This window comes from Hippocampus guttulatus, chromosome 16, assembly GCF_054856545.1.
Source record: "Hippocampus guttulatus isolate MCC_2025c chromosome 16, RoL_Hgut_1.0, whole genome shotgun sequence".
Lineage (NCBI taxonomy): Eukaryota > Metazoa > Chordata > Actinopteri > Syngnathiformes > Syngnathidae > Hippocampus > Hippocampus guttulatus.
In genome coordinates, this window is record NC_141276.1 from 592,501 (window position 1) to 617,052 (window position 24,552).

Below are 24,552 nucleotides of genomic sequence, written 5' to 3' on the forward strand. Positions count from 1 at the left end.
AGGGGGGGGGGGGGGGTGAACAACCAACCAAGCATTTATTGTGTGTGTAGCAAGGTAAAGTGAGAGAAGCGGCACATTCCTATCAGTCTGCGCTCCAGAAGTTTCCGGCGGACGAGCCGAAGACGTTCAGGCAGCTGCGAGTGTGCGTGCTCCTCAACCTGTCGCGCTGTCGCCGCAAGATGAACGTGAGTCGTTCCTCTTCCGGCCGCACTTTTGCGACGCCTCGTCTCGGAGTTTGAGCTCAAAGGCGAACTTGGGCCCGCAGGATTTCGGCCTCGCAGAGGAGTTCGCCACCAGGGCTTTGGAGCTCAAAGCCAAATCGTATGAGGCCTTCTACGCCAGAGCCCGCGCCAAGCGCAGTCGCCGGTAAGGCGGCCGCGACGCCGACGAGAGCGATTTGGCTCTGATGGAAAATGGCGGCCCCCTTCGGCATCCGAGCCGCCCCTCCTCCATTCGCGGTTACGCCTCACCGGCGAGACGTTTTGATCCCTTCTTCGTCATTTCTCCCACCGCAGAGAGTTTGGCGCAGCCCTGGAAGACCTGCTGGAAGCCAGCCGCCTGTCTCCTTCCAACCGGGAGATTCGACGGCTCCTGTCTCGGGTCAAGGAGGAGTGTCGGCAGCACGCGCCGCAACCGGACGCTTGCGCTCCCGCCGCGCAGAACGTCTCGTCCGACGACAACGCCGGGTCCGGAGCTTTGGATTGCCTGCGGGTTCACGCCGACGAGGCCTTTGCCAGAGATGACGAGGGCAGAAATCGGCGCGACGTCCGCGGCCGTCCGGGGGCGGCGTTGCCTCCTTCCCTCCCCCCGAGTCAGCACGCGCGCGGCCCCGAGACGAGCCCCGCCCATTCGCCCTCTTCGCCTCCGTACCGCCGCCCGAGCCCCGCGACCTCGCCGCGGCAGGACCCGCAGCCCGGCAGCCCCGCGCCGGAGCGCAAGTTGCACCCCGCCGACCCGCGCCGGGCAATGGAGCTGCACGACGGGCAGCGGAGATCTCTTCACGAGCAAAAGCACCGGCCGCAACCGGCCAACGTCCAGCCGGTGAGAACGGCTCAGCCCAGTTCGGCGGTTCGGTCGAGCGCGCTTTTGGGTCGTTCCGCCTACTCGCAGTTTGCCCACCTGCCGCAAGAACTCGCCGAACTCGGAGAGGGTATCTGCCCAAGCCCCTTTGATATGAAAGCCAGCCAGCAGGTGCTGGCGGGCGCGGGGGGCGGAGCTCCGTGTCTCGGAGAGAGCGCGGCCGCGGAGCCGCTTTACCCGCCGAAACCCGCGATGAGCCGCTTCGGCCAGCCCCGCCAGTACAGCCGCAACCAATCCAAAGCCGCCCGTTACCCCGTGGAAGTGACGGAAATGGCCAAAGCGCCGGCCGACGATCGGCGCTACCTTCACCGGGCGGCCCCGCGACACCCGACCTCCCCCCCCGCCCTTCCCCGCAGACCCGCCGTCCGCTCCCAGAGCCCCGGCGTCCGCTCCTCCGCGAGCAGCGGCAGCCTCGTCGGCGGGCAGCGGGCCAACCGGGGCCCGGGTTTCGGGACGCCGGCCCTCACCCGGCTCGCGGGTCCCCCGGACCATCCGGCGCCCGACCCCCCGCCCCGGACGGAGCGCGCGGTCGGAGGCGGCACGTATCCCGGAGAGGCCGGCCGCTCGTCGTCGAGGAACGCGCCGCCCCACGTGGGTCTCGGCGACGAGTCTGCGAGAATGCGGCCGCGAGCCCCGCCCGCCTCCCCATCCGCCCTCGGCCCCTCCCGGTCGTGGGCCGTGTCCTCGGTGGACACCGTCGTCACGTCGCCGGACAAACAAGGCGACGAGCCGGGCCGATCGCAGCCGGCCTTCTTCATCGCCCATCACAACCGCAGCAACAACAACGGCCACTGCGAGGCGCGGCTGCCCTGCTACCGCGTGTTGCCGGGCGAGGATCCCGGCGTCGGCGGCCGGAAGCCGACTTGCGTCGAGGCGAAGCTCACGCGGACGCTGCCGCTCAATAGAAAGACGTGTCCCGCCTCTCCCGTCAAAGCCAAAAGACCCTTTGTGGAGTCGAACGTCTAGAGACGGCGAGCGGCGAGGCTCGAGGAAGGCCGTGACGACGACCGATGACCGTTGAAAGCCATCCAGGGGCGCTCTGGCGCCGATGCGCTTCGAGAGCCGCACGTTGCAACAAGCCGTCCGATAGTTCCTCTACGGCGAGGTGGCGGGCTTGTCGTCCGAGCACGAGGAGGAGCGGGACCGTCCCGGGCGGACCGGTATCCTCCGCTGCGACTTCCTCCGGACTCGGTGGCGACTCGACGCCTCCCGTTGCAAAATATCCCATTTGGTCTCCAAGACATTAGGAGACTCGTTGTTGATGCCGCTGAGCCTGCGCAGGGTCACGGGCCCGACTTCTTTCCGTTCCTTGCTTTGAAGTTTGGTGCTTTTTGTGATGACAAATGTTAGCCCATTTCTTTTTGTGCGTTTCTGACAAACGAGACTTCTGACCTCTCCATCTCTCCCGCGATGGTTCGCGACGCGTTCAGCCGTCAGCAGCTGTGATTTGGACAACTTGGAATTTGTAGGACCTCGATTGGATGTACGAGAAGCCGTCAATAAAGGTCCCTGCCGCCTCGCTGAAGCGCGTTACTCTGCGGGCTGCGTGTGAGACTCTTGACTGGCGGTTGTGCAAGTGAAGCTGAACGAATTCTACTCCATACCTTTTGGGGGCCTGACACCGACCGGGGGATGATGATGATGATGATGTGTGACTTTATTTTCTGAACATGTTCACGCCAATGTCCAATGTCTTCAAAAGCACTAACGGTCTACAGAATATACACGCACGGTTGACAAACAAGCAAATAGACCGAACGCACATCCACACCGATGCAAGATCTCTTTGACGGTGTCAATCAAAAGCGGGCATCATTTCTTTCTTTTGGGGGGGTTCCAATACATCTCGATCCATTCATTGCAATTGGCCCGCATCCTGGTTTAATTTGATGCCGCCATCATCGGTGATTCAAGAGACCTCCACAAAAAGTCAAACTGTCGGCAGCAGTTTGCGTCAGAAGGAAGCAAATGAGTTAGGGCATTGCGGGCGAGCCCCCTTCCGTCAGGGTCTTGAAGTGGACCGCCAAAGATTCCTCCTCGGGGTTGGGTGGCCGCCTGTACTCCTCCCTGGTGATGATGTAGCACAGCAGCACTCCAAAACATACAAGCAGGAGGCCCAAAACGTTGGCCAGAACCCCCTGGGGTGGAAATCGCGGATAGCTTGACCTGGGCCAGAGAACGAGAGGCTACGATTAGTAGGTCGGTGAAGCCCCACCCCACGCCTTGGCAACGGCGCTCGGTAAGCCTCAGTAGTATCGGTTGGTATTCAAAGAAGAGAAAGTATATATTCATGTGGCCTTGTTGATAACTCATGCGGTCGATGCGGACGTACATGATGCTGAAGAGGAGCTTCTCTGTGATACCAAGCAAGCTGGTCCCGACAGCCATAGCCAACAGGCCCAGACCGCAGAACGCATGAACGGGGAGGTACGTTGCTCGCAACCATGACGACGCCACGGGAAACAGGAAGAACAACAAGCCCATGACCCACTGTGAAGAGAAAAATCGAAAAGAAGTATCTGTTGCCATATGTGCGTGTAAAACGTGTACCTACCTACCTGTAAGCTAAAAAGAACAACGGTAGCCATGCCACACCAACTGTGCAAGGAGTACATGTTTGGATACTTGGCTGCTCTGTGGGAGTCGAACACAGCTACCATACCTAACGAACACACATCACACGACAACCGAAATGTCCTCCGTTAAATGCGCGATGTCAGGCACGGTGCCTCACGAAAACAGAAGCGCTTCTTTCTCCCGAACTTACCGACAATGCTGATGATGAGGGCGAGCAAGTGAATGATGCCGTGAAGCACCTTCACATTCTTCCTCGCCTCATTACGGAACACTCGATAGACCAGGATGGCTGGGAAGAGAGAGAGGAACAGAAATTACTTTTAAAATGCAAACATTTTCCATTCAAGGGTCTGAGAAATGTTCTCACAGCTGTTGAAGTGTAACCGTACTTTTCTTCTGCCGCTAAGAGGCGCTGTTGGTCCACTAATGCTTATTGCACGTTTGACGCGGCGCGCAACTTATATATGTGCCTTGTTTTCATTTTCCTATACCTTACTGCAACTTGTCGGACTACAGTATACTGTAAAGATTATTTAGTTAGCTAGATAAACGAAATGGGTAAAATTTGCGATCTTAACTTCCGAGAGCACACTTAGGTCACTTCCTGTTTTCCGCTAGCACAAGTCTGATGCTACACGCAGCGGTGCGACCAGTTGCGGAAATGAAGTGGAATTAAGAAGATGAATAAGCCATATCTAAGTACCCCCGTTTGTTCACTAGCAGGCCTAAACGGTATGTATGTTTCATTTGTATTTTATGTTTCTACATATTCGATGTGCCTGTGATGCAAAGATTGAAAACGAAGACCACAGTCGACAACAGTGGAAAAGGACTCCGTGTGTCCCCGTTTGTGAACAAGCCGGCATAAATGTTTTAAACTGACAATGTAAACATGTCCAGAATATAGAAATACATTTGACGTGACTTCTAAGGACTGATTTATCTTTCTTGTATCCGAAAGATGCTTCGCCGGACAATTATGATGACCGTGTAGCTGTCTACCACGCCCCCGCCCCCCCCCCCCAAAAAAAAACCCCACACACACAAAGTAAGTGACATTGCTGCATGCACTGCTCCAAGGCTCATGCAAAGATGGCAAGACATCTATAATGGGCCTTCATCTTAACTGAGCTTTTGACGGATGGACATTTAAAAGAAGAAGAAGAAAATAATAGTAATAATTGCACGCCTAGATGAATGGATTCCTTTGCTCCAAGATAGGGATTCTTTTTGTCCACAAGATCGCAACGGACCATCCCTGCTCCAGGCCACAATTTCAAATGGGGTGCTGAATGCAAACAACGGCAGCACAAAGCCCAGCGAGCGGGCTCGTTCTTGCTAAAACGGTCGTTTGACAACGTGAGGGTGTGGCAAGGCACCGTTACAGTCAGTGACCACACACACTGCTGCAAGTGCAGGCGTGTGTGCAGAGACCCCCCCACGCCTGGGGTGTTCTCATCACTTGTAAACATCTGACTAATGTTGGGCTGACCTTTGCTGTTATCGCTTTAATGCAATTTTGCTTTGACAGCTGTCCTGTTGAACCGCAGAAGCTGATGTCGTTAGACTGTTTACCAAAAGTACTTTGAGCTGCAGGACCCAAAGGGGGGGGGGAGAGAGAGAGAGAGGGGAAGGAGAAAAATGGGCCCACAGATATTGATTAGTAATGCTGCAGGAAGAGCATTTAATTGTAGTCACAAGATTTTGCCCAAAATATTGACTTGTATTTAATATTTTGATGATATACTAGCGTTTAATAAGGGGTTCATATTTTGACTTTGCCATGACAAACTATGGCTCTCTCTCTCTCTCTATATATACATCTATATATATCTATATATATATATAGATATATGCATACACGCACGCATACACACTATTAATGATCCGTTTGTCTGACTCATTCAATGCCAAATGTTTTTTTTTTCCCATTAATCCCAGGTACGTCTTTATATATTTTTTACATTTTTTTTTCACGTGGTCGGGTAAAGAAGGGAATGAAAGTAGCTGGTGGTGAATTAAATCAAGATGTGTGAAGTTCATCCTGATGTTGATGACTGCTCACCATCTCCCTGTAAGAAGACCAGGCCCAGAATCATGCACAGAGGGTGCAGGTTGAATTCCTGGTCCGTGCCGTCCCAGGCAAAGCCCCCGTGGTAGTGACCCATCCACACGCCAGTCAGCACGACCGATGTCACGCCCAGAACCTGCGAGCCTGCGACCAGCCATGCAAAGGTGGAGCGTGCAGAACGCGGAGCAGAAGAATCCTCCATGATCTGGGACGCGCAGAGGGAGGGGGGAGAGAGCGCGCAAATCATGACTTTTGCCTGGAGCTCTACTTGCAATCTGCGAAACTCGGTTAGGAAGTAGATGAGGTTAGGACATCGAATTGAAGACTAATCAGATCTCTCTTTCCAATATCGGCGTCCACCGTGACGTGAAAAAGGATTTTCACCCTTCCTGATTTTCTTTTGCATAGTTATCACACTGAATGGTTTCTGATGACCAAGCCAACCCACGCAAGGACTAGCTAAGTATACATCCATCCAGCCATTTTCTAATCCGCTCATCCTCACCAGGCTCGCGGGCGTGCGGGTGCAGTCGACGAGCCACACCCTGAGCGGGTTGCCGGCCGGTCGCAAGGCACACATAAACCGACACCCATTCGCGCTCACACTCACACCGCCGCCTGCTGCCCATAGACAGCCGGGATGGGCTCCAGCACGCCCGAGACCCTCGTGAGAATAGGATGCATCCATGGATACTGCCGGGATTCTTTAGCTCCCAAACTCCTCTTCAAAATGAATTGGAAAAAGAGCTGAACGAGTCGTCATCCATCAATTAGTGGTCATTGTTTCCCATGCGACACGTTGGTTTATCGATCGTTGTTAAAATTGCCGCGATATTGCGGAAATCTGTAGGCTAGAGTGACTTTTTTTTCCTTTTGACTGAAAAGATTTATTGATTGAATGAAATGCCCTTGTTTTGTGTCTGTATGAATTTTGTTTCACGAACCCCCGATTGTGGATGGCATGATACAAATGACGCGCGGACGTAGGCGCCGCCCCTCCTGGGCACCCCTCACATCAAGTGTTGTGTCACATTCCCCACCCGACAAAAAGGAAAAACGAAAATCTGGCGATGTCATTGTCCATTTCATATCGTGGTCATATGTCGGACCTCCAAAATGAGAACACCACGGATCGAACGAAGATGACGACCGTCTCGCACACGGACCTCCATTGTGAGAAGGGCGAGCTGCCACCTGTTCCGACGTCGCGCGTTTGACTACATCGCCCCGACCACAAAATCACTTTTAAACAGTCTGCCGCGTAGAAAGAGTCGCGTCAATACTTACGACGTCGTAGTTGTGCTCCGGGTAGAGTTGTTTTGCAGAGTCGCGAGGTGTGGATTTATACATCCGCCTTCCTCCTCCCTCAAGTGGAGCGCTTGGGGCTTCGGAAACAGACCCAACCCACGTGACTACACCAAAGTCCGCAAAGAAGTAAGAACACAATCAATCGTGCTACGTTGCTGCCCGTGTCCAGTTGTGACGGTCATGTTCAAATTTGAAAAGAAATCTGCTGGGGTTTTTTAGGGGGAGGGGGCATTAATCCAAACTCAATGGAGACGTCACAGACCCGAGTGACGACCCGGCTCAAACGTGACGGGGCTGGTTGCCTAGACAACGCCAAAGAAGAGCAACCCAAGAGGAAGAAACGGGTTCCACTTTTGATGACGGTCTTTGAAGCATTTTAAAATTAATTTCACAGGAGGGTCTTTTCATAATTTCATAAACTCATTTTTTATTTCTTTACACGTTGAAAGTATTTCGTTAATGTGTTGTAATGTTTTCGAGGTAAGTTCTTTTCGGAAGGTAATTTAGGTGAGTTCCTTTTGTTTGGGGGGTTTTCTGCTTTGCTTCTCAATGTCATGAGCTGCCGTGTTTGAAAATTCCGTCTGACGTTGTTCCGGGTGGAGAACGAACAAAGCCTTTGGATGTCATTTGCCCAAGAAGGAGCGATTTAAAAAAAAAAAAGAAAACGGCGCTAAATGGTGAGTTTAGCCCTTTTCTTGACTGTCGTGTAAAGTTGCTTGAGGAAAACTGCATTTCAGTCGATGAGTTCAACACACACAAATAGTTAGCAGGTGGCAATAAAACGCCTTCACCTTGGTCACGTTAATGAGCCTAAATTTGTCCCCGGGCAGCGCCGACCACAACGAGCGGTTCCTCACGCGCTTGTTCCGGGGTGACTCATGGCTGGCGGTACCCCTTTTCTCCCATTGAGGGCGCTGCAGTCGCATCATTTCGCCAGATGTTTCTGCGAAGGCGCGAGGGACACTCGGCCTACTTGACATATGCACAAGTTGGAGCAGAACTTGTTCTTTCGAGTACAGTGACGCCATTTTTAAGAAGCATCCTCCCACAATGACAAGCTAATTTTGCAATATTACTTTGGTACATGTCAAGATGTAGTTAGCAATCAGAAGTCAAAGGCTCAGATGTTAAGCAACTGTGCCATTATGTGCCGGGGTGAAAAAACACAGACAACCCTCCCACGTGGGCATTATTGTACAAGTTCGACAGAGCTTATCAAGGCTATCCTGAATAATGTCTGAAAATGGCGCCCACGGCCATGATTGTTCGTGTCTCGTGTGTGTGTGTACTGTTTTTCTGCTTGACATTTTTGATTTCTCCTGTGACGCAGAGATCTGACTCACCACCGCTTACCAGTGCTAGTGTGTGCGTGTGTCTTTTCTTTATCTCTTTTAGTGTCTAATAACTCCGACTGGCACCAATGGACCAATTTTCCCACCGTCTTTGCAGCGCCATAATGTTGTCTGCAGTCCGACTGGGTATATTTTTACCAGAGTGGGTTGGGAATGGTGATGCTTCTGTTACTAAATTAGCAGATGTTATGACTACTCGCTTACTGTGGTATGTGTACAAACACATTGTGCAAAGAACCATCATCTTTTTTCATTTTATTTTATTTTGAAATTTACATTTCAATTGTCATTTTCTGTGTAGCCCAGTTTGCAAAAAGCTAACTTGACGTCCTAAGTCTGGCCAAAGTTTGTGACGGAGTCATACCAAACGTTTTTTCACCCTGGCGGCCCCTCCCAAGAGGCAAAAGATGTGTTTTGTCTCAGAATTTTATCTTTGAGCATTTTTGTTTGTAAATATTTCGTGTAGAACGTTACCTACGTTTGTTAATTATCTGGAGGTGTTGTGAAATCTGTTCTGGCTCTTACGGTGATTAGGCAACGGTTACGGATATATGTGGTGTCACAAATAAACGGCAAAAATCATCAGTGAAGTTTCATCCTTGTTCGGGAAGGGCATGCTACACGTATGTGGGAATCTGAAAATGAGTTGATCACACCTTGATCACCTTTGGCCCCTTAATTAATTCTAAATCAATAAATAAAAGAATAGTGGGCATTTGATTTTGGTATATATCTATCATGCTAAGCTGATGAAGTCCTGGTGTGCTCGGTCGAGGACATCCTGGTCTTTCCAATGACATCTCATGTACTTGGGTGGGATCAAGGATTTCTCTACTGTTGCAGGTGTGACCAGAAGCCAAATGCATTGGAAATGCAATGGCATGCAAGGGATGACCTTTGCCCTTCACTTCGGACAACCAGTCAATGTCCCAACAGATCACCACCAATCAGTGACGTGCTGTGAAAAAAAAAAAAACACAAGGCACCTGTGGAGTAGTCTGACTGGGGGAAAGCATCTCCATGGCAACAACATCATTACCAGAATAGCTCTTTGCTTCTCTCTCTCTCTATTTGTGTCTCCGTTGCGCTCTCCTTCCTCTTATTCCACCTCCACAGAGCTCCCTCTCTTCTACTGCAGTTCTTCCACACTCGTCTTCATCCATCCTTCCACCATTATGGCTCCCTTGCTGTCTCTTCTGCCTTTCTCCTTTCGATCATCATATGCATATCCCCTGTCTTTCGTCATATATTCTTTTTCACTTTCGTTTTCTATTCCCCCATAGCTTCCTCATGTAAAGGTCACAGGACTGAGCTGTGTGTCCAGTTAGGTCAGTAAATATTTGGACAGCGGCATGTTTTTAAGATTTAAGAGCCCCACACACACACACACACACACGAAAGTAGCCCTATCACTACCAGCTAATTGTCACCACCTACACTTTGTTTTTACAACAATTAGAGAGTTGGTGGGTGAAGCATTTCAGATCAACTTCAACGTAGCTCTGCTCGTCCATGGCGAATCCTGCCCGTCTGCCTTTCTGTGGGTCGCTTTCCATTGGTTTCTATGGGGTCTATTTTTAGCGTCAGCAGACCGGTCACGTGGTAGGAGGAGGACGTCAATAATGTTGTTGTTGGTGGTGGTAGCGGCGGAGAGGAGAAGGCGCGGGGAACGGTAGCGAGACGGACTGTAAATATGGAGGTGGCGAAACCTTAGGAGGTGAGTCGCGGCCCGGTTGTGGAAATTTCACGTTCCGACCGCGGTTGCTTTTCGTGGAGACGTTGCGAGCCGCGATGGGAGCCGGAGCCGCAGCCGGAGCCGCTGGGAAGACACCGCGGCACTAGTACACGTTCCAGGAGGACCCGCCGACATCCACGGTAACCGTGCACTGAGAGAAAGCCAGTGAGTGCTTGTGCGTTTTATGCGTGACTGCCCCGCTCGCTCCCTTTTATTGCCTAGCTCTCCAGTGAATTGTTTGGGTTTGTCGAGCCGTTCTTCGCACTTGGCTAACTTGCAAACGCGCTGCTATGGCTAGCTAAAGGACACAAAACTGGGATCTGATTAGTAAAACACGCGAATCTCGAAAAACACACGCAACACGCGACGAGCTACTTTCGGCCACACAATAGCCACGCGCCTCGGCCTCCTAGCCGATGATTGCGTTCGTATTCAAGTGACAGCGTGTAGCGAGCGAACCAGGGCACAACTTGGAAGTTGGCAGCCTGAAGTAGGCAGCCGACAGTCGGTCTTCTCCAGTCCACGCCTTAAGCTAACAGCTACCACTCCACACTACCCCGCCTCACTAAAGCAGTGGTCCCCAACCGTTTTTGTCTCACTGGTTCATGCTGTTCGCGGACCGGCAACCATCTTCCCCCCCCCCATTGCTTCTAAATTGCCTGTTTTAAAGCACTGCTACTGACAACAAAGATGATTGTAGAGTAATTCAACGTTTTATTAACGTTCGCTCGTTTCAAACAGTGGTGTTTTACTGGACAACAAATGTAGACTAAAATAAAATAACCCCGTGAACTAGAACAAATGAAGAATAACAAATGCGCTTCATCATGTAAATGTTATCATTTTTGAAGTTACGGTCCTACGTAAGCTGTGGGCGACATTGCTACCATCCGGTGGCTTCCGGGTGGTTTTTAGCGAGCGAAGTGCTCACGTTTCCGCGGGCAGGTTATACAAACTCTGCTCGCTTTCTTTCATGCTTTCCACTTGAGCACTCGGGTGCGACTTGCTCAAGCGATTCAACAGGTTTCTTGTATCGCCTTGTTTTTGACGGCATAGCGCGGACAACGGCTTCCTCGTCCTCGTCGTCAGGGGAGGAAGTTCTCTTGTCCAAATCGCTTCATCTTCGGAAGTCACGACTGCGCATAGGCTGCGCATCCTCAAGCAGTACGTTTGGTCAATTGGCTCCTCTTACTTTCTGTTGACTGCTCCTTCATTCGTGTACAGTATTGGCGGATTCTGTTGATTTCAACTCGAAAAGCAATGTTTGAAGGGGGACTCCGATTGGCGAGAGTCGCGCACCTTTCCGCCACGTCTGATGAAGCAAATTTGCTCACGGCCCGTCGGTCTGTCTCCCTGCGGCCCGGTATCGGTCCGCTGACCGGCGGGTGGGGACCGCTGCACTAAACGAGCTTAAAACACCACTGTTGGTGCGTTATTATCATAAGGATTTATCCAAGCCATTTGACTTTGATGTACCGACTTGACATCATGCGGGACTTGCCGCCACCGTGTAGTGCGGTTCTTTATTCACACACTCTTGATGCAACCGTTTGTGTAGACATGAAGAAGAATTGAATTTGACTTTTCTTTTCCGATACACTCTCCCACTTGACTTCTTTCTTGCCACTTCAGACCTGCGAGTGATGCTGTAGAAAAGACACAGACGGGTTTCATGAAATTTTAAAAAACAAAAACATAAAAAGACATTTATTTTAATTTTGGTTTGTATGTCTGCCTCACTTTTACAAAGTTCGGAGTTTTAATCTTTGCTGCGGGCTCGCGATGTTGAGTTTGCCTCTTCGGCCCCGGTCTAGTCTCGAGCACCACACGAGTCCGAAGCCGTTGCCTGTTAGCGTCATCGAGTTGACCGTCGTGCATGCTTCTAATTCACAAACTGGTTCTCGGAACGCTCTTTGCAGTTTAAATCCGCCACATCACCGCCTCCCCGAGGGGCTTCAATCCCTTTGCCGATCGTCTGGTTGGAAGGACTTTGAATGAGGGATTTGCAGCTGCATAATGGCCGCTTTTCCCCCCTTCAAGCCCACAAGTCAGATCTCAGGGGTCAAGAGTGCATTTGGCGCATTAGTTGCATAATATCTCCGCGCAGTGCAACCCACTTCAAGTTGCCGGTCATTTTGCGGGGGTTTTGCCCAAGTTGACGTCCGGCTTCGACAAAATGTTCTGATCATCAATTATCCTTTTGAAGGGAACGCCAAACTTTTGGCGTTTGTCCCTCAGTTTGAAATCGAGAGCTCGCGGGCGTTCATTTTTATAAGCATCTTATGCAAGAAATGAAGAAGAACGACAACATTGGTCAGCAGTCTGTTTTGTGACCCTGGTCGAGCTCCGATTTCATTCACATTGATCCGCTCATATCTGGGCACGGTTTTCAACCATGCTACTCTCCTTAATGAGGGATGTCTGATATCGTTTTTTTTTTTAAAGACCGATACCAGTATGAGTACTTAACTCCTCCGGTCGCGGATACTGATACCAAATACTGATACCACTGGTACTTGAGATACGTCCATCTCAGCAACGCCCCCCCCCCCCCCCCCAAAAAGTCCGAACTTGTACATTCATTTCTCAAGCCGTTTTCTTTTCAACACCGAAGCGTGCGCTATCAATCCAGAAACTGCAACTTGGCCTTCCCGATCAGTTGTCAGCATGAAACCTTTGTTAACTGCGCGTCGACATTTTAAGTGTGTGTAAAAAAACGTACAAGTCGACATTTCCACCGCTAATGATAAAAAGCTAAAAGCAGTTTGACGCGATGCAAACAGCCTCCTAATGCTAATCACTTGGCAGGGCTAACATCATTGAAGGCCTCGTCCGCACAGAAACAGCCGATCTTTGTGTCGTTTTGTTTTTTATTCATTTAAAAAAAAAAAGAAAAAAGTTTCCCGTAAACACGGCAAAAGCAAACCACACTTCTCAGATTGAATCTTTTGATGCCGGAGGAAATGAGCTCTCATGGGATGCGCTGACATCACACGTGATGTGCTGACATCCCAAATTGTGATCCGTCTCGCCGGCATCCAAACTGCGGCCCGGGGCCGTTTGCGGCCCGCCATCCGTTTTTCTCTGGCCCGCGGCATAAATTCAAAATGACATTTGTCACGGTCCACGAGGCGAGTTAAAAAAAAAAAGAAGAGGTTGGAGTCTGGAGTTTGGCAGAGTGAGAAGGGAGGGTGTCGAAAAAAAATAGGTGCCACAACTAATAATTGATTGACATTTTGAACAGTTTTTCTGGATATATCCAAGGGAACTACTGTATTTCTGTTTTGTATCTGAATGTGCGTTTGGGCGACTGCTCGGTGCAGGGGGGAGGGGGGGCTCGTCAAGTGAGGTACGGGGCCCTTGGCCACCCGAAAAGCTTGAAAAATCGCTTTCGGATGAACGCGGCGCTCGAACGAAAGGGTTTGGACAGCCCCGATCTAGCTCGGCGAGACCTTGAAGAGTGGCGTTCCCTTTGCGGCGAAGTCCGCGAGACGACGATGCGGCCGCGCACCTTGAAAAGTGCGGCCGACGGGAAAGACGTCGGACGATCCGCGAAGCCGGCGGCGGCGGCTTTCGCCGCGCGAGCCGTCCTTTCTCCGTGCCGCTCAGCTCACGCTTGTTTGTTTAGGCAAGAGATGCTCAGGTGAAGCGTTGCCACGGCAGCCGGCTCTTTGGTTGCCAGGCAGCACTTCCTGCTCCTCTCCCGCATGCGAGGGGAGCGGGTATTTTAGGAAACGCCGGTGTGAAGAGGAGGAGCAGGAGGCGGGAGAGTGAGAGTCTTCTATTTTTGTTAATTCTTTGGCACATGTTGGAGTGAAGTGCAGAGTCACGTGACGCCGGCGTACACGCTCCATATCCCCCTCGACCTTTCTGCTTTTTTTTTGCCTTTTCACCTCTGCTGCAGTTGGCCGGCAGGTTGGTCTGGTTACTTCCACAGGCTGAAGTCCTCCGTTCTGTGACACGCGCGCACACACACACACACACACACACACACACACACACCCTCTGTCCCTTCTCTCGGGGACATTTCCTCTCATTATCTTGGCAGTGACATGCAACTAAGGAGCTGGAAAAGAGCCGCACAGTCAACAAAGCCAAATTCAGGACACCTCCAGTCCATGGCTTTGTTTTTTCGACACTTCCTCAAAGCGGGCGGATTGTATCGCTGCACATTCGTCATCGCCCGACGGTTCGATTCCAATTTCGATTCGTTAGGTCGCGTTTGCATGAGGTTTTGATTCCCCGGCTTCCAATTTGATGCAATATCCATTCAAGTGCTGTCATAGCGCGACGATGAGTTAAATGCAGAAATGAGGAGTAACTTGTGACAATAGAGAAATACCCACAACAAAATTCAAACATGCCAAAGTGCAGCGGGTACCCGCGGCCGGCGCGTGAGTACGATGGCCCCGAAAATCTTTTGTCGGCGGCGGCAGTTGGCCGCAGTCAAAACACACGCGGAGGTGCAACGATTATTCACTAAACTAATCAATTAGGGAACTGAATCAATCATCATTTTTGATCATGAAACATCTGAAACAAAAATGTATGTGTGCATTTGTATAAGACTCCAAAAGTAAAGTGCCCGTAAGCGTTCTTGACTCTCGCTGCAATGAAAAATGACGAGCATGTAGGGGTCAGTCACCGCTCCGAGTTCTCGGCGCTCCCACAGGTGGGCAAACCGCAGTCTTCGCTGCGCGCTCGGCTTCGGATACGGTCGTCGGCGTGCCTGTACCGTCTTCTTAAACTCTGGCTTTGCGACGACACGGCGACGGCCAAAGGTCCTTGCCTAACTTCTGTGCGCGGGCGGCAGTTTGCAGTTTGGTCAATTTACGGGAGCGTTCCACCCGGGACGTCGCATTCGAAAGGAGACGGCGCTCGCTTGAGGCCGCCGCCGCCGTCGCCACGTTGGCGTTGTTTGGCTGAGCGCCGCTCACGTGCAAAGCGTCCGCCCGCCGGCCAAGAGGTCAATCGATGTGGAATTGAAATCTTTGAAATCCCGCGGCGGCCGATGAGACCGAGCCTTCCCTCGGACGTGCGGGTTCCCCGCTTGCCTCGTCGTGCATTGGAGACAATTCCTCGGGATGCTCATTTCTGCAAGGTTCTCTTTGCGGCGGGCCGGCGGTTAGCGCGTCGACCTCACGGTACAGAGGTACCCGGTTTGATTCCAGCTCCGGCCTCCCCGTGTGGAATTTGCATGTTCGCGCCGCCCCAGCGTGGTGGGTTTTCTCCGGGTGCTCCGGTTTCCTCCCGCATTCCAAAAACATGCACGGCAGGCTGATTGAACACTCCAAATTGTCCCGAGGTGGGAGTGTGAGCGCGGATGGTTGTTGGTCTCGGGTGTGCCCCGCGACGGGCTGGCGAGCGGTTCAGGGTGTCCCCCGCCTACTGCGCCTACGGCACCCCCCGCGACCCTTGTGAGGATAAAGCGGGTCGCAAAATGGATAGATGGACGGACAGGTTTTCTTTCCGGCTGTTGCTTTGGAACTCTTTGCAAGTCTTCTCGTTGCTGTAATCAACAAAAGGGCCAGTAGGTGGCACCAGACTACCGAGCAGCCCAATGTAAGGGACCGTGGAATATGTTCCAAAACGGACGATCCCCTTTTCTCCATCTCAGGGGGTGGCCATTTTGCCACTTGCCGTGGCCTGAAAATGACAACGGAGCAGCAGTTGCTCGGGGCTCGGGGTCACGACCCGTCACCAAAACGTCCAATCCGACATTTGCGAACAATTTGAAATGAAATCAAGTGAATGAAGGATTTAAGAAGGACTGCTTTTCATATGATTGAAAATAAAGATGAGTGAAATGTGATCTAGCTTGCGCGCTGCGTTTGCTTATCAAGCTACTCTTGTTGTGACGACACAATTTTTCATTTTCTAGTTGACCTTTTCATAACACTATGCATAAAATAAAATAGGCACAAGCAACATGACCCTGACACAAACGAGCATCAGCCACCATTGATCCTCCTTTGTCAGAAATGTGAATTTTCCTCGAAGAGCATGAATAGATGAAAATGAAGCACAAGACGGTGTGTCAATTTTAGAACGATGATATGTCTAAAAAACAACATCCGCTCTCCACAACATCAAATCTGATGTGGAGAGCAAAATCTTCTCCCCCCCAAAAAACCAACGAGGTGCAATTTCTTTCAAGAAACTGTCGCTGTTATCTTCATTTCTTCCTTCCGATCCAAAGCGCATGAGCCCCGTTTTGAAGACATCGCTCAATATTCTTTCTTTCTCCCCCCCCCCCAGAAGAGTCGCCACCGAGGACGAGGTCGAATTCATCCGTTTATCTGCCCATCCGTCGTCCGCCCTGCGACACATGGCCGACGCGGAGGACCCACTTTAACGCACGCCCACGCCGACTTGAAGGATCAGAAAGCCAAGGCCAGATTCAGCCTCCATGAATTCGTCACACACCTCCGGTAAGTTTCCATTGATCCCTGATGTCAGCTGTGAGTGATTGTTTGACAAATTTGCTCGTCCCCGCCGATGAGTTTAGCGCTCTCGAAAGTCGAGCGGAGAAAATGCCATGTCTGGCTGTGGCCCGAAGCGTTATTGTCGCCACGGTAGCCGCCGCCGCGGCCGCCGCCTTTGTCCGGGTCGACCTTGGCCTTAGAGATTCACTCATGTTAGTGAAAATCTTCGATCGCCCCGCGGTTTGATTTTTGTGGCTACCCGACTGGTGTCCGCTTCTCACCGATGCCATCGTCGGGGAACGCGACAACCTACAGAGTCCGGGGTAGGAGAGCTGTCACAATTCCGCAACTCATCCACCATCAAATTAATCAATCATTAATGGAGTCAGTATCAAATTATCGGGGGCCGAGGGGGGAACCAATAGTTTAATTCTAATATGTCGATCACGATCCACCGGTCCCGAGTCTGAAAACATCAAAGGAAATGAAAAAGGCAGGTCACCATGAACCTTCGGTGGCGCGCGATCTGCATCAGCGCAAGTGGTTAGCAGTCAGCAGTCTGCGGTTGTGAAATCTGTCTTTTCCTATTCTTACGAATATTCTCGTTCAAAGTTAGTTTTGATGTCCAATTCACCGACGGCACTGGTAAAGAATGGCGATCTGAAGTATTTTCAAACGCCACGCGCGTGCAGGATGGTGTCAAGACGCGCGTTCAAAAAAGGTTGGGCACCCCTGTTTTCATCTATTGCCAACATAATTGTTATGTGCAGCCGGAATATGAAGAACCCGGAATTGACATCTCGTCGGCCTCAGAAGTGGATGACTTAATAGTTGTTTCTTTGCCTTTAATAATCTCATTCACTCCCAAAGACGTTTTTAAACGTCTTTTCAGACTTGGTCCAGAATTGGCTGCTACTGAATGAGTTAAAATAGCAACAACGACGACAAAGTCACCCACTTGATTTCAAAATAGATTTTTATCCGATTCATCGACGGGATGCGTTGATGGCGGCAAACCGCGGAGATCCGAGTGAGAGTCGTGGATGTTTGAAGTCTGAAATATGCAAAGCCATCGAGTCACCCAGGCACCTTGTCGACGGGGCCATGTCACTTGTCACGCTGACTGTAATTTGGTTGTCATGGGGACGCATATAGCACGCATGCACACGCTCGCACGCGCAAGACACAGTGTGACTCCAGCGGTTGATGCGCCGCAAATAGAAACGCAGAGATGAGTCATCCGCTGAACCACTGCAGTACACACACACACACACACACACACACACACCTTCAGCAGACGTGTTTTGTATGTGAGACCATCGAGATGTCGGATATTTTGCTCTGTCACCCTGCAAATTTTGTACGGATGCTTGGAAAGGCCGAACAATAATTTTGCATGACTGAATGATGATGTTGCAGCGAGCTGCGCATATATTTGAGATATTTTGAAAAAAAAAAAGAAAATATGCGAACGTTGTCTTTGCATTCCGCCCGTGAGTCATCCCGAGTCTGCCCATTGGGCATACGGAGCTGTTGACACGGGAGGGTGGGCGGGGGGGAGGAGGAGGAGGAGGAGGGGGATGAAGATGAAGGTGACCAATTCACGGAAACGCCGGAGTGCGCTTTTGTTCTCTCCCGGAAAGGAAACGGGCCGCCGAAACACCCCGGCGTTCTTTCGTGCCGTCGCCTTCAACTTGAAGCGGGCGAATTCACTTTGGAATCCGGCGCTGAATGGAACAAACAGACAGCTAAAAATAGCAGCCGGTCGTTTCAATTAATAATATCCGCACAGACGGCAAAGTGCGCAGTGCAGCTCTTTGACGCAATGGTGCTCGGCGGCGTCTCCCACGTGCACCGCTGGAAAATACTGCCCTTGAGCACCGGCCTATTTTGTGTGCACACTTCAGATGTTGTCATCGGATATGGGCGGGGGGGGGGGGGGGGGGGGGGAGAACACGAGGGGCTTAGGCGTCACGACGTTTCTGCCCCTTGCGAGCTTTCCCGGCCACCGGATGTACTCTCCTTCTGAAAGTATCGCAACGGTTGAGGCCAGTTCCCGTCAACGTCAAAACATTCCCACCGGTTGAGCAGACGCGTGGAAGGTGTCCGTGGGATCCCCGCGGCAAACAAAAGTTCAAGAAATGACTCGGCACACAGAAAATCGCCTTCAGTATCGGCGGGGGCGGATCTCGGAGAGCGAACGACGCTTTAGTTGCCCCGACGATCGCACACTCGGCTCCCTCTCCGCCGGTTCGAACTTTTATTGCAAAATACGATGAACGGAAACTTGAAACGCGATACGATTTTGTCGGTGGATTTCTCTATCGGGCATTCGAGCCGAGTCCGAGCCCCGACTTGAAACCTGTCGCGTGGCTCGGTTGAGGGCGTAGCGCGACTCCGGCCCGACGACGACGGCCGGGCCGGGCCGCGGCGCGCCCGCGTGGGGGTCGCCGCTTCAGGCGGTGAGAATGCTGATCTCCTCCGATGCGGAGCAAAAAGTCAAGCGCAAAAGCTTCGGCGAGCTCGGACCGTCTATGCGAACTCCACGGCCCGCCGTGGGAATTTGATTCATTTCGCCATCAAACAAGATGCGTTAGGCGATGTGTTTTGCGTTTTTGTGTTTTGGAGAGTGGAGGGCTACGGTACGCTAGTCCCTCCCACGTGGGAACCTCATTTCCAAGGTCCCGCTCTTGTCCGGGACTGACCTCCCAAAAGCTTCGGTCTCGTCGTGGACCCGCACTCGGGATTTTCCATCAAGACCGGCGCAGTCCCGGCCTCACTCTTTGATTGACAGGTGAATTGTGGGAAGCGCTCTCGGGAATCATGACACGGGTGTGCGTCCCTCTTCCATCCCATCCGCAGCTTGAGGCTTCTCTCTCTCTCTCTGTGTGTGTGTGTGTGTGTGTGTTGTCTATTTATATCTGTAACTCCTCCTTCCGCGAGGCGGGCTATTTTCATGGCCGGTGCCTCCATCGCGCCTCTCCCCGGCTCCCGTCCCGCGCCGGTGTCTCCTCTCTCGTGGTTGATCTGATGAGAGCTGCGGGAAAAGGCTCAAACCGATGAGCGTCTTCCCCCTTTTTTTCTCACGGAAGGACAAAAGGCGTCGGCGTCTTTGCTTATCCGTCTTGACGTCCTCTCCGCCCGGTCATCTACTTTCTGAAAATCCCTTTTCATTCAACAGCTGGCGGCGACTCGCGCCTGCGCCTGCGCGCGCACGCACGCCGAGCGCCGCCTGTCAGACGGCGCACATTAGCCGTCTGACAGGCACTTCTTTGGAGTGGGCGTATGAAGGTTGACCGCGCGGCGAGCCTTCTCTTTTCCGTCAAGTTTCTCTCATCGCACGGAATCGCAATCCCGGGCGGCTCGGGAAAGGCCGGTCGTCGCCACACCAATGTCCTTGTTTTTCTTTTTCTTTCTCTTTTCGTGTCATCGGCTTCCTCGCCCGCCCGCCTCGCTTCCCTCTCTCGGCGCCGGATTCTAATTTTGGAAGCACGGAACCTCGGGGAGCGCTCTCCCAGAGCTATTTCTGTCCTCGCCTTTCCTTATCTTCCTCCCTCTCATCCGACGGCAGGAGAGCGGCGCGAGGAGCCTTCGATGCGGGGGCCGTCCGGCGTCTCCCCGTATCCGTTTTGGCGGGAAGCGGCCGCTCCGAGCCCACGCCGACAGACTTGCTGCCGCTTTTCCGAAGCGCCTTTGGGCGATTCCCCCCTCGTCCCTTTCCCTCGCTCGGCGTGGGCCGAGGCGGGATCGCGGGCCAACTCTTTGCTCCGAACGAGCGGCCGCCGCGTCCTCCGACGCGCCGGCAACCGGGACGTGTCGGCAGGGATCCGGACTCCGGGGTTCTTAGGTGTCCCTCTTCCCCGACTGACTGCCCGGAGGCCGCCGCGTCGCAGAACGAGGATCTTTTGCCATCCCCCTAACGAATTCCATCACCGAAGACAACAATCGGATTTTCCGATGGCAATTTGGGGAGTAGACGGAAGCGGTTTTCAACTTGCGAGCTCGTCGGCGATTCCTCCCGCAACGAGTGGCCGCCGCTTCTTGAATACGCGGCGCTGTTCTTGAAAAGGGACGGCCGGACGGGACTGTTTTTTTGTGCGCGAAGAGAGCGCTTCTCTCCTCGGGGCATGCTGTTGCATCGCACGGTGTCAGGATTGTGCACCATGTTGCAGACCATTTATGAGACCGAGTCCTGTTTTTCCTCCGCCGGCACGGACGCTCAGCAGCCTCTGGAGCTCTTGAATAACAGCGGGGGCTCCGCCGCTGTCATGGCCACAGCCGGTGAGTCCTCTCGGGGAACTGAGGTGGGGGGGGGGGGGGGGCGTTCGGAGGTCCTTTGCTTCCGAGACGCAATCTCGTTCGCGTTTTGCGCCGTGTGCTCATTGCTTTTTAAGGTTCGCGCCGACTCCGCGGATGCCGCTTGGTCGCCGTCATTTGCACTCTTTTGCTCTTCCGTGACTTTTGGAATGTTGAATTTGCAACGCAAACGAAATGATGTGCACGATATCTTTGCGTTGGCTTGTTATCATCGGATGCCCCGTCTCTTCTCGATTTATCGCCGTCGTCTTTGTGGAGTGACGAGAAGGGGAAAAAGGGAGGGGGGGGGGGATCGGCATTCGACAAAAGGTGCGGCGAGGTGAGCGGCGTTTAAAGTTGGGCTTTGACGCCGACAGCTATTTGGAAGGGGACTTTGGCACGTTCCCTCTTCTCTGCTCTCTTCACGCCGACGCCGCCGAGTCGTTCTTCAGGAAAGGGCGCTTTCAGCAACATACCTCCAAGCTCAGAAATGGAGTTTTGTCTCAGCATATCAATTCCAATACGATGTTCCTCGCTCAAACTGTTGCCATTCGTAAAGATGTAAAAAAGTAAGTTGAGTCTTCTGTTAAAAAAGGAAAAGCGGGGAGCGCTCAACTTCACCAGTTGAGCTTTTCTTCGATTGTTACCCGTCCTCCGAGCGCGATCGATTGAAAGCGAAAGACGTTACGCCTTCTAAATTTGACGTGCAAGAGAGAGTGAGGGTTCACAAATTTGAAACCCGCGAGCGGAAGCCTCGTCTCCGCTCCGAAATCACCTAACGTCAGGCGAGCCCCCTCGAGGTCCGTCTTTCAAATTTGTCTGAAAACGTGACTCCGTCTTTCGTAGGAGCCTTTTGGCGCTTTCCGCTGCGGTCGCTATCCATTCATCGTTTGGTTGCCCGGATGATCTTTGCTCCACGTGTGGCACTTTGTAGCGGTTACGGTGGTTGTTTTTAGTGGCGGGGCAGGCGTGAGCTGTTCTGAACGTGCTTTTCAGGCTGCACTCAGCCAAGTGAAACGCGATATTGCGTTTGGATGCAAATCTGGCGCACCTTGATTTTCCAAGCGCGACGCGGTAACTAAAACAATGCATCCATTCAAATAACAAACGCCAATTGGCGGGTGATTCCGGCGGGAGAGTCGCCATTATCTTCTCTCTTCATCGAACGTCATGCGGCATTCCTTTGATTCTCTTGCATAATAGACTGCGATCGCTGCCCCCCCCCCCCCCCCCCCCCGCCGCCGCCGCTGCATTGTTGACAAAATGTGAAAAGGACACGGAGGTTGCGATGGGAATGAATGAATAAGCGGGTTGGCAGCTGCGGCCAATCGCGGGACATCCCAGAACTGAAAAAGGGAAGCCCGGCGCCTCTCTGACGCCGAGTCCCGGAGAAGCGCCGCTTAAGCTCGGCGGGTCCTCGCCACAGACGCCAAGCCTCGTGCCACGCATCGAGACGGCATCTCGCTCGACGACCTATCGCCACCCGGCTGTCTCTATGGCAACGGGACACGCGCCACGACTTCCAATTTGTCCAAAGCGCACGCGGCCGTGAGACTATTTTTACCTTTTCGTTCTTCCCCGCTCCGTCTGCGCTCTTTTGCGCGGCTGACGTCATCCGAGCCGTTTTCCTTGAGCGGGGCGTTATGGACAAGAAACGGAAAGATGAATATCGCTTTCCCAAATTACCACTTGACACCGGCGGTTCCCGGGAAGTCGAAATGACAGAAAACGGGAAAGGGAACAACAAAAGAATTGTTTTTGAAATGGAATTCCAAACCCGAGTGTCTCTTTAAGCCTGAAAATTCCCTGACAAAGCAATTTGTCATTTTTGGGTCTCGTGTCCGGCCGGGCGATGACTGAAACCAATTCCGAATAATACAAACATCCCGATGGAGTTGTTTGAAAAGTTGGACGCCGGTGGAGAGACTTAAGACGAAGCTATCCTTTATTTGTCCCACACTGGGGAAATTTACAGTCTACAGCAGCAAGATTGTGGGGAGAAAGAAGAAAGAACAAAACCAAACTTCAAGAACTTTCAGATGGAAGTTTTTTTTTCCTGGACCGCATTTCACTCGATTCGCGCCTCATTGTGTCGAACGGCGCGCGGCGGCTCACATTATTGAGCGAAAAGTGTCTTTGAGCCGCCCCTTTGCCGGACTGTATGTTAGTGTGAGTTTGTGTGCGTCTTTACAAGACTATAAATGTCTCGGGTTTGACGTCAGAAGCTGGCTGCTGTGGAATGCTGCTTTCTTGCCAAGAGGGCTGTCGCACACACACACACACACACACACAGTCCAGTCTCACACTCGCACACACACGTACACGCACACATCGGGACAGTGTCTGTGTTGTAGTGCAAAGGGAGACACGTGCGTCACCGTGACACGCCAGAATATTTGTTTAGGTAATTGAGAAGTGAGTGGCTGCAAACACGTTCGCAGACACACATGGTGTTCATCTCCCAGCATTTTGGGGGTTTTTTTGTGCTGCGGTAGCAGCGGCCGCAGGGACTGAAGCAACACATCACCAAATAGAAAACTGCCTTTGGTTGTGTGTCTTTGCACATGTGGGACAGTAAGGGGGCGTCTTTTTAAACACTCCTCTTTCTAAGTTAGATGTTTTTTTTTTAAAGTAACTCATATTTGCAGAAAGAGGCTCGGAAACGACGATACCCTCAATAGCATCGGTCAAAAAGTCCGTTTGGTCCAAAAGACATTCGGGATTTGAATGACGTTCTCCTCTCGCTTGCCAGGACATGGCTAACGAGCTTAGCCTTATTGTGGATGTTGCCGTTTGATGAGATTACCTCCTACTTTTTATGGTGCGTAAAAGCTGAGGCTCGAAAGGGGGGGGGGGGGGGTGGTGGTTGAAGTGAAGCTGAATAAACCAAACTTAGTTGGGTTCAGCAAAGTCACGCCCAAGCCATGCGGCAAGTCGGTGGAGGAGGTTGAAAAGTTCTCAGCGAGGAAGGTCCGATTTCATTTCCTGTCCGGCCAGCAGATAGGAAAGGTTCTGACGCCCTAACGTGCCTTTTGCCATCTTCAGGAAGTAGCCTAATCCATTAGAAGGGATCATCCGCGCTCAGGAGACGGGAGCCAACAGCATGTGGCGGATCAGGGTCAGACTTGGCTCACTCCCCCAAAGTCCCATCTTACACACACTAGCGCACACCTATGAGCTGATCTTTGTCGCCGACGGAAGCCGCTAAGCTAATTGGGGATGTCTATTCTGAAGTTGCCGAGTCTTGGCATGTCTGGTTTTTGTCATATCTGGCAAAACAAAACAAAACAACACCCCCCCTCCCCCCCACAACCTGTATGTGTGTGCGACTGGTGAGCGCGTCGACCTCACAGTGCTGAGATCGCGGGTTCCATCCCGGCTCCGGCCTCCCTGTGTGGAGTTTGCATGTTCTCCCCGGGCCTGCGTGGCTTTTCTCCGGGTGCTCCGGTTTCCTCCCACGTTCCAAAAACCTGCATGGCCGGCTGATTGAACGCTCCAAATCGTCCCTGGTCGTTGGGCTGGCAACGGGTTCAGGGTGTCCCCCGCCTACTGCCCGAAGAGAGCCGAGATGGGCTCCAGCACCCCCCCCCCCTCCTCCCGCGACCCTTGTGAGGATTAAGCGGATCAGAAAATGGATGGATGTCGATTGTCACGGCGGTGCCAAGGAAACACTGGGGTGAAATGAAATGAAATGAACAACATCGTGCT

The 24,552-nt window shown here is 52.3% G+C and overlaps 3 protein-coding genes across 16 annotated transcripts in view; 2 read left to right on the forward strand and 1 right to left on the reverse strand.

The window, feature by feature from the left end:
* The window catches only part of LOC147192263 (protein TANC2-like), a 30,410-nt gene extending 21,437 nt beyond the window's left edge, over nucleotides 1-8,973 (forward strand). For all 8 annotated transcript variants that reach the window (XM_086132991.1, XM_086132992.1, XM_086132990.1 and 5 more), the window contains 5 exons: nucleotides 51-185; nucleotides 266-366; nucleotides 516-4,389; nucleotides 4,619-7,162; nucleotides 7,256-8,973. In XM_086132991.1, coding sequence (XP_085989117.1) covers nucleotides 51-185; nucleotides 266-366; nucleotides 516-2,046 — 1,767 coding nt within the window. In that variant the 3' untranslated portion in view covers nucleotides 2,047-4,389; nucleotides 4,619-7,162; nucleotides 7,256-8,973. The remainder of the gene's footprint in view (nucleotides 1-50; nucleotides 186-265; nucleotides 367-515; nucleotides 4,390-4,618; nucleotides 7,163-7,255) is intronic.
* Nucleotides 2,714-7,158, reverse strand: cyb561 (cytochrome b561). Its single transcript, XM_086133000.1, has 6 exons — nucleotides 7,016-7,158; nucleotides 5,723-5,933; nucleotides 3,848-3,946; nucleotides 3,639-3,742; nucleotides 3,413-3,570; nucleotides 2,714-3,246 (listed from the first exon to the last, which is right to left on the reverse strand). The coding sequence occupies exons 1-6, from the start codon at nucleotides 7,076-7,078 to the stop codon at nucleotides 3,054-3,056; spliced, it is 828 nt and encodes a 275-aa protein (XP_085989126.1). The 5' UTR covers nucleotides 7,079-7,158; the 3' UTR covers nucleotides 2,714-3,053.
* Nucleotides 8,974-9,964: 991 nt separating the features above from the next.
* The window catches only part of hdac5 (histone deacetylase 5), a 29,294-nt gene continuing 14,706 nt past the window's right edge, over nucleotides 9,965-24,552 (forward strand). The window contains exons 1-2 of one of the 7 annotated variants that reach the window (XM_086132145.1): nucleotides 9,965-10,105; nucleotides 16,382-16,554. In XM_086132145.1, the coding sequence (XP_085988271.1) occupies nucleotides 16,533-16,554 (22 nt within the window). In that variant the 5' untranslated portion in view covers nucleotides 9,965-10,105; nucleotides 16,382-16,532. Of the gene's footprint in view, nucleotides 10,289-16,381; nucleotides 16,555-18,516; nucleotides 20,830-21,164; nucleotides 21,414-24,552 lie in introns of those variants that run through there. The other 6 variants (XM_086132144.1, XM_086132143.1, XM_086132147.1 and 3 more) reach the window with 6 other exon arrangements.

Excerpts from the sequence above, each read along its gene's own strand:
- cyb561 (XM_086133000.1), bottom strand. The coding sequence starts at position 7,078 with ATGTATAAATCCACACCTCGCGACTCTGCAAAACAACTCTACCCGGAG. Across the intron at positions 5,934-7,015 it reads CGGAGCACAACTACGACGTC|ATCATGGAGGATTCTTCTGC; the intron begins GTAAGTATTGAC and ends TGCGCGTCCCAG. Across the intron at positions 3,571-3,638 it reads TTGTTCTTTTTAGCTTACAG|TGGGTCATGGGCTTGTTGTT; the intron begins GTAGGTAGGTAC and ends TTCTCTTCACAG.